The 11,252-nt window shown below is 43.4% G+C and overlaps 5 protein-coding genes across 5 annotated transcripts; 2 read left to right on the top strand and 3 right to left on the bottom strand.

The window, feature by feature from the left end:
- Positions 1 to 171: 171 nt before the first annotated feature.
- Positions 172 to 1,326, bottom strand: Pmar_PMAR002226 (hypothetical protein; the record flags this gene model as incomplete). The annotated part of the gene is made up of 1 exon (XM_002774995.1): positions 172 to 1,326. A coding segment is annotated over one exon (1,035 nt), but the record flags the coding sequence as incomplete, so codon positions are not given.
- A 199-nt stretch (positions 1,327 to 1,525) lies between these two features.
- Positions 1,526 to 2,119, bottom strand: Pmar_PMAR002225 (conserved hypothetical protein; the record flags this gene model as incomplete). Its single annotated transcript, XM_002774994.1, has 3 exons — positions 1,526 to 1,610; positions 1,715 to 1,883; positions 1,918 to 2,119. The coding sequence occupies 3 exons, from the start codon at positions 2,117 to 2,119 to the stop codon at positions 1,526 to 1,528; spliced, it is 456 nt and encodes a 151-aa protein (XP_002775040.1).
- Positions 2,120 to 3,198: 1,079 nt separating this feature from the next.
- Pmar_PMAR002224 (hypothetical protein) lies at positions 3,199 to 3,642 on the bottom strand (the record flags this gene model as incomplete). Its single annotated transcript, XM_002774993.1, has 1 exon — positions 3,199 to 3,642. One exon carries the CDS (start codon positions 3,640 to 3,642, stop codon positions 3,199 to 3,201), a length of 444 nt encoding a protein of 147 aa, XP_002775039.1.
- A 1,871-nt stretch (positions 3,643 to 5,513) lies between these two features.
- On the top strand, positions 5,514 to 5,857 carry Pmar_PMAR002223 (hypothetical protein; the record flags this gene model as incomplete). The annotated part of the gene is made up of 2 exons (XM_002774992.1): positions 5,514 to 5,591; positions 5,783 to 5,857. The coding sequence occupies 2 exons, from the start codon at positions 5,514 to 5,516 to the stop codon at positions 5,855 to 5,857; spliced, it is 153 nt and encodes a 50-aa protein (XP_002775038.1).
- A 1,549-nt stretch (positions 5,858 to 7,406) lies between these two features.
- Positions 7,407 to 10,896, top strand: Pmar_PMAR002222 (conserved hypothetical protein; the record flags this gene model as incomplete). Its single annotated transcript, XM_002774991.1, has 13 exons — positions 7,407 to 7,531; positions 7,625 to 7,754; positions 7,809 to 7,888; positions 7,938 to 8,014; positions 8,060 to 8,117; positions 8,852 to 8,960; positions 9,125 to 9,194; positions 9,339 to 9,416; positions 9,466 to 9,628; positions 9,953 to 10,057; positions 10,111 to 10,194; positions 10,606 to 10,691; positions 10,812 to 10,896. Exons 1-13 carry the CDS (start codon positions 7,436 to 7,438, stop codon positions 10,894 to 10,896), a joined length of 1,221 nt encoding a protein of 406 aa, XP_002775037.1. The 5' UTR covers positions 7,407 to 7,435.
- Positions 10,897 to 11,252: the final 356 nt, after the last annotated feature.

Here is an 11,252-nt window from a genome sequence, read left to right as displayed (position 1 = left end):
AACCCACCACTCTAGCACGTCCCCTCAAGCGGTGAACAACCGCGCGTATTAGAATCAGTCTTAATTGATGTCATTGGTCGGCAGAAACAAACTCCCTCCGCTGCTATCGGTACGATACTGCCGCATTCAACGCAACACTTAATACTTTCGGAAAGCAGGCTTTCTAACAGGGCACGATATAATGATAACTCATTGAGCGTCATCATATCACGTGTAGACGACGAAAATTGAAATAACGAAACCAATCAAATCTCGACTTTCTTGCCATGTCGAGTACAGCAAAGCGATGTTACGACCACACGCACTCGTATGTCTTCAGCAGAATTTCTCCACTTCTACCACGAATTGAATAGACCATATATATGAGCCCATCGGGACGCGCTGCGACTTCATAAAGACCGCGTACTGGAAAGGCTATGAGTTCGTGACAACTGTGCCACACGTCAGCTCTAAACTGGAAAATATGTAGAGAGCAGGAGCCTTCAGGATGGCTGGAGTCGATGACCAGAACCGTGTTGGGAGTAATCACCCTGATATCCCGGATGTAATTGCGTCCACGGGGGATAGAACTAACAACCTCCCGGTAGGGTGCGGAGTGAGTTGGAGGACCGTTCAGCTCCAACGCTACGCGGATGACTTCATCAGCATACACGTATGCGAAAGTATAGTGTCCTCTCTGCCCAGGAACTCGACTCACAATGAAATCTCTAAGTCGACTGCCATAAAATCGACCACCATACGTCCAAAGTAATCGCGCCTCAGTGGGTTTTGCAGTGTCCCTCAAGTCGATACAGCGCAGCGCAGTGGTGCGTTCAGTATTGACATAGGCGAGAAAGACAAGTCCATCGAGACATCGGCACTTGCTGCTCATTGCATATTCGTCGTAAGAGCCAACATCGATTTCTTGGCAGAACTCGGGATTATCGAGCTTGTACACGAAGATTCTATGGTATTCGCAGTCGAAGGCATACAGTCTGTCGTTGACGTCGTCGTAGTCGTAACAAACCCTATAGCCGTTCCTGATGGGTTCGATCGATGTCGTTTCGGAACTGTCGATGCAGCGGGCTCTGGCTACCCTTCTCGAAGATTCATCTACGACCCACAGGGAGCCCTTCCGATTGAATATCAGTGATGGCAGTTGCTCCGCTCTCAGACGTGCACAATCACGTTCGACCAAACCTGGTTCTCGCGTGCCAAGAAATTGAGCTACATCGTATTGGAGCTCCGGCAGCATACCATGACAATCTCGGGAGCACCATAGTTGGCTGAGGACAGCTAAGTCTAGGGCTTGGGCATGATGACAATCCATTGAAACGACTAGAGCAAGGCACTCACAGAAAGGGAGAAGAGTGAAGGAATTCTGTCATAGCCATCAGCAAGAGTGATGGGCGGCCCATCATGGGCCCATTTCATGATCAAGACTTGGTCACAAGTCGTGGCTTACGCAGGGATTCTGATGATTGATTACTGAACACTGTTATACGAAGAGAAAAAAAACTAATAGTTGTCAACTATGCATAAGCTGTCACTGAATAACAATTTCTCCCTCAGCATACTCTTCGTATCGGTCACCATTCTTGTAAAAGAGATCACGAGTCGCCGAAACGTATCTGCGAGCAAGCGAAGCGTATGCTTCAATGATAGTAATGTATAAGCTGTATGTAAAACTTTCGACGTTGATCATGGAGTGAAAGCCGGATGTGAATCACCGCACTTGGCATGCATGGTATTCACGGTGTCATTTTCTTGCCATATGATAGGGGCGCCAATAACGACTACGAAATCCTTCAAAGGCTTCGGGCGCAGTGACTTGGGGAGCGGCATGCCCACGCCGAGGTTATGTTGCACCCACCGACGGAAGGGGAGTATGAAGGCACTTGTCTCTGAGAAAGAACACTGTTGAATCAGAGCTGTTACGGTACTGCTTACCATAAGCTATCTGCTCTCCGAAACAATAGCATGGCACGATCGGTATTTTCCCAGCATCCCTAGCCAGATAAATAAACCCTTTCCTCGACTTGCATACGATGGTATCATGAGTAGGCGAGTATGGTATCAACTGCTCTTTCGTGCCACCGAGGAGTAGAGTGAGACTGTAGCCCTGCCTCAATGCCTTCATGCAAGTTGCGCGCCCTGCGTCAATGAGACCGAGTGCAAGCCAGAGTTCTCATATGAACGGACACTTGAAACAGATTGAAGCACTCAGGCCACATGTTGCGTGCGGACAGTTAAAGAATACGTAAGAATGGCAGAATGACATGATACCGTGAGGGTGTATGGAGTAGATCACTTGTAAACACTGTTTTAACGCACTTTTGTCTTCGTACACAAGGGCGACGTTATCGGTGAATTTCTTGAGCATCTTGGTGTAGGAAACGCAGCGTTGGTAAAATACCTCCGGTTGGTATCTAAAACGCATGACCGATCCAACTGAGAGATAATCAGAAACGATTTACTTGCACCGAAGTTCATACTGCGAAGAATCTAGGAGGTACACTGAATATGCAAGCAGGAGCTGCGTGAGGCCTAGCCCTCTGAACATGATCGGAGTCATGAACATCACCAAGGCAAAAGCGTCTTGATGTAATCGAATGTGTAGAGGGGAAGCCATCGAGAGAAGGAGAAACCTGCATCAGTCCGAAGTCATACCAAATGAATAATGGCAGACGCAGCTCAGACTCGGAACGCAGAATTCCTCAGGGAGGCCGAATCATCTGAATTCAGTGGCTTTTATCAGCATCGATGGCTAGCTCGTGTTACTCATACCCCGGACATCAGCTCCCTGAGAGCGAAACGGTTGAATTGTGGCCGAACTACGTTTTAAAGCCTTGCTCAAGAGCCTTGTGAACTCTTTTTTTTCACCCGTGTGTTTCTTGAGAGTTAAGAGTGGCTTTTTTCCCAAAATGCTACATGCAAAGAATTACACTTACGATATCTCTCCTGCTTTTGCAGTACTACGCGGATTACTCTTATGATAAGAGTCTTATCACACACTCGATATCCGGTCGCAACATTCACGCATGTCATGTGTGTCCGCACGATTGTCGTACAAACTGCGCAAACACGTGAGTGATGCAGTGGTTCAGCTTGAACCAGTCTAGACCAACCTTCACCATCATCATCAATGATGATGATGGTGATTCATCATCATCATCATCGGGCGGGAAACTCGACTCCATGGGCGGATCTTCTTGCGAATCACTGACTTTCATAGGGCTTGTTCAGGGCCGGTATGCGGTTCCTGATCCACAGATCAAGCACATGATCCAGATCACTCGTTGATCTTGATGTCTCAGCCAAATCCGTCGTGATCCGAGATGCGTAAGTGAGATCTGTGATTCTTGATCTTGATCCCTGATCTTTGATCGTTGACTGTTGATATTGAAGCTTGAACTCTGATACTGATCTGTGATCCTTCCCGTCACCTTTAGTCATGTAGTCCTTCATTGCCTTGAGCCCTTTAACGGTCAGAACAGTGCCACATAAGGCGTTTATTTCATCAACTAGCTGCTCCCACTTCTGCTTCTGGCGCTTAGCAACGTCGTTGCCCCCGATGCTGCCCGTCAGCACTCGTTGAATGTCACCATCATGATTGAAGTAGATGTTGGCGAAGATGATCTTGGCTTTTTCCAATGCCGACATATAATTCACGGGTACAGCACGATATTCGAGGCAAACTAAGTCAGAACTCAAGCATTGATCATGTGACGTGTAAACAAGTCACTTCCTATACCAAATCTATTATTCGCGCTGAGCTTCCACTTAGAATTTCTGAGAGACGAAAGATCTTCTTTCAAAATTCTATCTTTGCGATACCGTAACGGGAAATGTTCATGCATTCGAGACGAACCTACCAGGTTCTTCCCTCGCAGAGAGATATTTTCTTCCTTTCTTGAAATTGTCACTCTCGGTTGTGGGGCGTAGTAATCTTCGTCTTGCCAAAACTGTCTGATTCAAACTCTGATTCCCTGATTCTCGAAAATAATCAGATTCAATGGAATCACCCGAAAAATCAGCTTCGTGAGCAAGGCATATTGAGTATTAATCAGCTAAAAAATCAACTTTTGATGCTCGAATCAGCTCGGAGATTCACATATCATCGCGATGATCCTGATTTCTTGCTCCGGAGTAAAAAATCAGTGAATCAGCACAAGAGCCAAGAAATCTGACCAATCCAAGGAAAACACCTCTCAAATTCCCCTTGGAATTTTCACATATTGTCACCAACAAATTTCATTGACCATGTGCATGTTTCCCACACACTGCAGCAGACAGTATGTATCAAACTCATTGCTGTGCTGGATATGTACACATATGGTTTGCCGACTCTGTGAGTGTTTCGAAATATTGGTGATTCAAGTTCGGCACTAGGTCAGCTTTTCGTAGTTGTGCGGTTGACCACAGTCGGTATCTTGGTACGCTCAGCACTGCTACTCCGTGATATGGTAATGGCATTCTTATTTTCATCCTCTTAGTCGTGACTGCGTGCAAAAGTAGTAAGTAAGACCGCTTATGCAGGTTTACACAAGGAAAGCGAATTTGAAATTGTTTTTATTCGGATTGTGTTCAAATGGCTCGTTTATTACGCACAGCGAATCGGTACACGAGTACGACAACGATCCACTCTGGAAGAGATTGATCTATTCCGAGGTCATACGCCATCTTTAAGATATTGTCTATGTAGAGTTCCTTCAAGTCGAATTGTTCAAGACTTTGCTAGTAATCTAACGGCTCTGTTGTTAAAGGCTGGGATTGACGAGTCCAGAGATGTGATCACTTCGAAATACGGTAGTAGCTGTGCTTATAATAAGGAGGAGGCTAGTCGGTTAAATATCTGATCTGAAACTGAGCAGCATTGGTCTGAAGGTAGTGAATGGGTAGGGCGAAAGTGGCCGTGAAGTGCACGGAGAAAATGAACTTTCTATTTGAGCCGCCTCCTGTGTCGTTATCGAGAGGGTACGTGAATGTCCTAGTACGACAGAGAGCAGCCACGTGAAAAGCCGAGCCGTTTCCCATGAGGTTGCGTTGCTCATGTGGTTGTAATCCTGATGCAGCGGCTGTATCACATTGTTTATATATCATTGTATGCGAAACCATCATTTTCGATTACATGGTTGTTTTATAGTACGCGAGTGAGGCTCATGTCCGCGTAGGTTCTAGGATGTGATAATGTTGGTCCGACTGGGCATATGGCGAGGTGAGGCCGGTGCCTCTTTGGAGGCGTCAAGGGGGCAGCATTGTCGTTCAGATGTCCGATATGCTCAATGTGAATTTTGGTGAATTTTAAATATCGATAAATGATCGATTCCGATGTAGTGCCTCTTGAGCATCTTATGTAACTTTGCAGAGCGATCCGTGTTTAATCCCGCATCGATCCTACGGTCGATCCTGGTGGGAAACGATTGGGTACTCGTTCCTGCTAGGGAGAAGAAGGAAAAGGCCAGAACAGACCACCAGGGAGTCCGAGTGATCAAATGTTATGGCGTCCGTATGTTATGTAAATGGATAGAGTAATGTTGATTCACAGGGAAGAGGAAGGTGCGGATCTGCAGGTTATGTGCCGTGATGTTGGCAGGAGTGGAGCAAGTGAGGTAGTAGTGGAGTGGCGTAAAACTCGGTGAAAAACGCGATATTCTCGATATGAAGTGGTCGTGAAATATGTTTTTTTCACTAGTGTTTTTCATACCATGGTAGTAGTGGAGTTTTACGCGTTTTACGTGAAGTGGGGTAAAACTCGGTGAAAACGCGATATGAAGTGGTCGTGAAATATGTTTTTCATTAGTGTTTTTCATACCACGGCTATGAAACTCCAGTGAAGCTGCAGTTGCTATTGCAACGGGGTGAGAGCGCTGAGTGATAGCTCTCCGGATGCATCTGCGTAAACTGTTGACTCAACAGCGTCGAGATTACGGAGCTTCTACGAGGGTAAATGTGATCGTGAAGGTCGACAGTGGCCTGGGTTGAGCTCCTATTATTCCTAGTGGAAATGAATTGTGGTGGCATAACTAATGCTGAGCTATTTATGTACTTAGAGCTCCTTCATTATTAATAGTTTTGCATCGTGATGATGATATTTTACTATTGTGTGGGTCTATGTGTGACGGAGTCATTGGAAGCTTCATGAGCATAAATTCTCTCATGAGCTTTGAACCACCACCACCACCATCAAAGTGTCGTGTTGATATGTCTAATACAATTAAACTAATTTTTTCGTCGTATTGAGGCCAAACCACAGCATGTCATGTGCGACAGAGCGGGGCGTGTATGTGGCTTATCGTTACATATTGGGATTATGAAAAATTACAATATAATGGAGTTTTACCCATTTTACATGGAGTGGCGTAAAACTGTGTGAATAAGGCGATATTCGCGGTGATATGCAGTAGTCGTGAAATATATTTTTCACTAGTGTTTTTCATATCACGGTCGTGAAACTCCAATATTATGTCTATGTATGATGTGTTGCTCGATAGAGACAACAACATAAAAATGTCAAAGATGATAATGAAAAGATGATTCCTTTATTAAACGATACTTGATATGATAGCTAGATCTAGTGATATTATTTAACAATATATAGTATATATTGTTAAATATATACTATAGTATATATGTTATATATATTGTTTCACCCATTATATGCAAAAATACTAGTGAAAAACATATTTCACGACTATTGCAAGGCGCAAATATCGCGTTTTTCACGGAGTATTACGCCACTTCACGTAAAACGGGTGGGGGGGGAGACTTCATCAGTGTGGGAATATATGCACATGGTGGACTACATGTGTTGCTAGGAATATGGGAATTTTGAGGAAATTTTGAGAAATTATCGTTGATTTTTGTATACTTATACCCAAAATCGTGTGATTTTTTATGAAATGGTGAGGAAACCTACGAACTCAGTTGAGAAAACCAAACATATATTCCCGTAATGATATATAGATTTTATTAAATGATGTAATTATGTTGGAGCTTTGCCCGTGATATGAAAATCACTAGTGAAAAGCATACTCCACAAACTACTGCACAGCGCGAGTATCGGCTTTTTCACTGAGTATTACGCCACTTCGCGAAAAATGGGTGAAACTCCATTGCATTGAAATCCCCTTATTATGAATACCTTTATATGGAAATCAGCTTTAATATTATAGTGTAAAATGCCATTTATTCCTATTTATGTGTGTACTGGAGTTTCACCCGTTATATGCAAAAATACTAATGAAAAACATGTTTCACGACTACTGCGAATATCGCGTTTTTCACGGAGTAGTACGCCACTTCACGTAAAATGGGTGAGGGGGAAACTCCATTATAGAATAACCTTTATCTGAAAATGTAGGATTGATCTAATCTCGAAATCGAACAACTTCAGTTCAAGTTCCGTTTCGTAGATTTGTTTTTTTGATATATACTCGATCGTTTTCGAAACCACATGCCCCTTCATGGCGTCGTAGAAGTCTTGATTCACTTTGACGAATTTAGGAATGTCGATTTGTATCATCAGGGCTTGTATCAGCTCCGAGTTCGGGTGAGTCATCAATCGTGAACGGTATTGACTGTGTTATCTATATAAGTTTGGGTAGTTGAGTGGTTTACGGTATATCCATTTTTCTGTATTTAGTTATCTGTGCCGAAACAAAGGGAATCGTCAGTGTCCAATACCAAGCCGAGCTCGGTTGACAGCGCCACGCCGGTTGCTCCCTCAAAAGTCTTTGCCCTGCCGTACAATTGGTTCACCAGTCGATCGAAAGGTGCTCTTATGGTTTGGGTGAATCAAGCGGTTGACATTCGAAGGCTTTTTTCAGATCCGGGCGAGCGGGCGAACAGCGAGGCGTCGAAGCCGAGCTTTCATGACGTGAAACAAGCATGTATATCTGATAGTCAAGTAAAGAGGCGAAGTGTCGGAAGTGTGGTATGTCGTGGTGTGTTCTCAGGCAGCGTTTTATAGCCGGAGTTTTCTGGTTCGATATTGCGAGGAACAGGTGCCACTCGGAGATTTCTGTCAGTTTAGGTAGGGAGTAATCTGGGCCGCTTCTCTGTAGTTGTTTTTCTTCAGGTTGGAGCTCCCATGTGAACTCCTTGTTCCGGAGAAATCTTCCGTGACTAGCGAAACCGTAAGACTGCATATCGTTTGAAATCATTTTCTGTTCGGTTGGGTATGTCGAGGTTGACGAGGGTTGGAATATATGTTTGGTTTCCTCAGCTTAGCTGAACAATTTCCTCACTACATTGTTAAAATTCAGAGCTGAATAATAGATCAGATTTTGAGTGTTCAGGAAATCCACATATTTTTCTACACTTTCGTCAACATAGCCGTATAACTGACCACGTGAATGCATCCTCGCAGGGATCTGTTCAGTTCGGTTGGCCGGCTGCGCAGTGTGGAAAAATATGCACATGTGTTGGTGAAAATTTTGAGGAAATTTTGAAAAATTTTCGATGGTTTCTGAAAGCGCCTACTCTTATAATATAATATTATAAGAGTATAATAGTTATTAATAATAGTTAATCAATAGTATTTATATAATATATTAGAATTAATATAATAGTTAATTGTAATACTATTATAAGAGTTATAATATATATTCGTATATTAACTCCTGAGATCAGCTGATTTTGAAAGCGAACATGTATCCCGACAGTTTGAAGCAGTGTTGTAATATATGTTCGCTTTCCTCAGCTGACCTTAGATGTTTCCTCACTAACTATAGGAGTTCATATACGAACTAGGGTAGAAATGTACAGAAAGCAACAAGAATTTAGCCAAATTTCCTCCCAGAATTCTCATATTGTCACCAACATATGTGGTTGACCATGTGCATATTCTCCCACACTGGTTTGAACTCAGGTCATTGCATGTGATATTGATTTACTCTACGGCGAACTCAAAGCTTGCAGCATCAACAGCAACATAAATTTGAAGTCTGAGAGAATGCTGAAGGAAGCCACCACAGGGAGTAAGCCTTAGTTCGATAATATGAAAAACTTTGGTGAAAAACATATTTTATAAACCATTGCATAGCGCAAGTATCGGGTTTTCCACTGAGTATTACGCCACTTCATGTGAAACGGGTGAAACTCCAATGTTGGTAGACCACATTGTAAATTCTGATATGGCCAGGTGGTATCGAATTGAAAAGAGCTTCCACTGTACGACTACTCCTACATCACATTCAGGACGGCTTATACGAGTAAGTCCACATCACATACTCTTTTGTTTCCCTCATTTTACGCGCTGTTGCTTTTTTATATGTTCCGTAGCATAGTACATTGCGTTTGTGTTTGATACTCAAATGACGATATGAACGAATGATACTGAACACATTCCTTCACAGATGTGTCCCCGTGGTATTCGACGAGGCTCATTTCTGTTCAGTGAAAATGCTGATATGTGCGACTCTCTCAGATTTCAGGTGGGCTCATCATTCGAGATTACTTGGTGCTTTCGGACCTCCTATGTAGGTTTCGGCTGCCGCCGCCTCAACCCGAGGAAGTTGTCAGTAGCGACGTACTCGTGCAAGATACTGAGGCGGACAATCTCATTTTGGGAGCGCCAGTGGCTTTACGTTCTGTGGTCGAACCAAACACTTTGGAGGAGTTCCTCAAGCTCAAAGAAGCGAAAGAAGTAAGCAGCTAATGAGTGAGAGTAACTGTTATTCGAGACGTGACACGGGTTTCAGAAGAAAGTGATTTTTTGGGATTAAGTTTATGAATATTATTCGATACAACGTATATTTATGTACATTGGAGTTTCACCGGTGATGTGAAGAACACTAGTGAAAATTGGACTTCACGACTACTGCATACCGCGACTGTCGGGTTTTTCACAGAGTGTTATGCCACTTCGCGTAAAACGGGTGATATTCCATTACGACTCCCCATGGTTTACTCTATAAAATCGTCGGACATCGGTGGTGATATCGCTGACTCGTGTGACTGTATTATTCAGGTTACGATCAATGCGAGTTCATCAGAAACTGCTGCGTCAATGACTTGTAGTGGCTCTTCTGAATATATGCATATCATGGAAGGAGCCTACGGTCATCTCGAATCAGTGAGTACATACTCGTTCATCTGCGCTTCAATCCGTACTTGTCAGTTCTTCAGTTCTTTTATGACGTCACGAGTCGATGCTCGACCGGCTCTTTCAAGGTGTCACTTGCGGAAAAGCTGAGCATTCCGCATAACCCCGTGAGTCGGCTGGAATATCGTCTGTAGTCACTGCTGACTCGGCGTGAATAGATTTGATTTCTACAGCAGTGTTGGAAAGTATGTACATGATCAGCTACATGTAGAATATGGAGATTCCGAGAAAATTTCCGGGAATTTTTTGTTGGTTGCTAAACATTTCTACCCTAGTTCGTGTATAAGCTCCTATGGTTAGTGAGGAAACTTCTAGTGAACATATATTCCCGCACTGTTCTATCGGTATCGCATTTGCTCAGCTGAGCTCAGAATTTTACTCGCTACCTCATGAGAATTTATACGCGTTTTAAGATAGAAATCTTCAAAATTTCGTAAGAAAATGTCATAAAAACGCTTTCAAGTATGTGCATATATCCCCTGTGTGGATTTGTGTAGCATAACGGCTTTTCTCTGTAGCCTGAGGAAGCTGGTCCGAAGAGTGTTGCCGAGATAATGGCAACAATGAATGTTTTGGCTGTGAGCTCATTTGAGCTTTGGCACAGGTGAGAGGTTATCCGATTCTGATCAGTGATTCGCTCAGATCGTTTTTCAACGATTTCAATTGCTACCATGCGCTTTCCATGTTTGCACTGATGTCCTCGGTTATACGATTTGGTATTCAGGTTACTCGAGGTACTGGCCGTATGTAGCAGGAAAGTGTGCGATGAACTGCTCATAGTGTGGGAACGGAATACGATAGAAAAGTAGTGGTGTTACGAGTAACCGTTTTTGTGCGATATAGCGCTTAAAACTGACGGAGGAAACTGAAGTGGCAATAGAGAATTTTTTCCTTGTAGATTTAGAATTTCGAATAATTTCTGTATGATGGCCTCAAAAGAATTTTGATTGTGTTTTCCACACTCCGTGCGCATGCGTGCAAGTCAGACAAGGGTACAGATAACATAATTCCGGAAAGCGAAAACACACGCGTCTTTGCTTGGGACACTTTACCGAACGCACGAACACATGTGTAAAAATGTCAGGAATTAAAAAAATGAGTAGAAGTACTCAGCAATCAACAAGAAAATTACCGGAATTTTCTCAGAATTTTTTGCGTTTGGCCG

The sequence above is a fragment of the Perkinsus marinus genome (genome assembly GCF_000006405.1).
Source record: "Perkinsus marinus ATCC 50983 genomic scaffold scf_1104296957154, whole genome shotgun sequence".
NCBI lineage: Eukaryota > Perkinsozoa > Perkinsida > Perkinsidae > Perkinsus > Perkinsus marinus.
The sequence above is the reverse complement of the archived record's forward strand: the minus strand, read 5'-3'. Positions and strand labels throughout refer to the sequence as shown.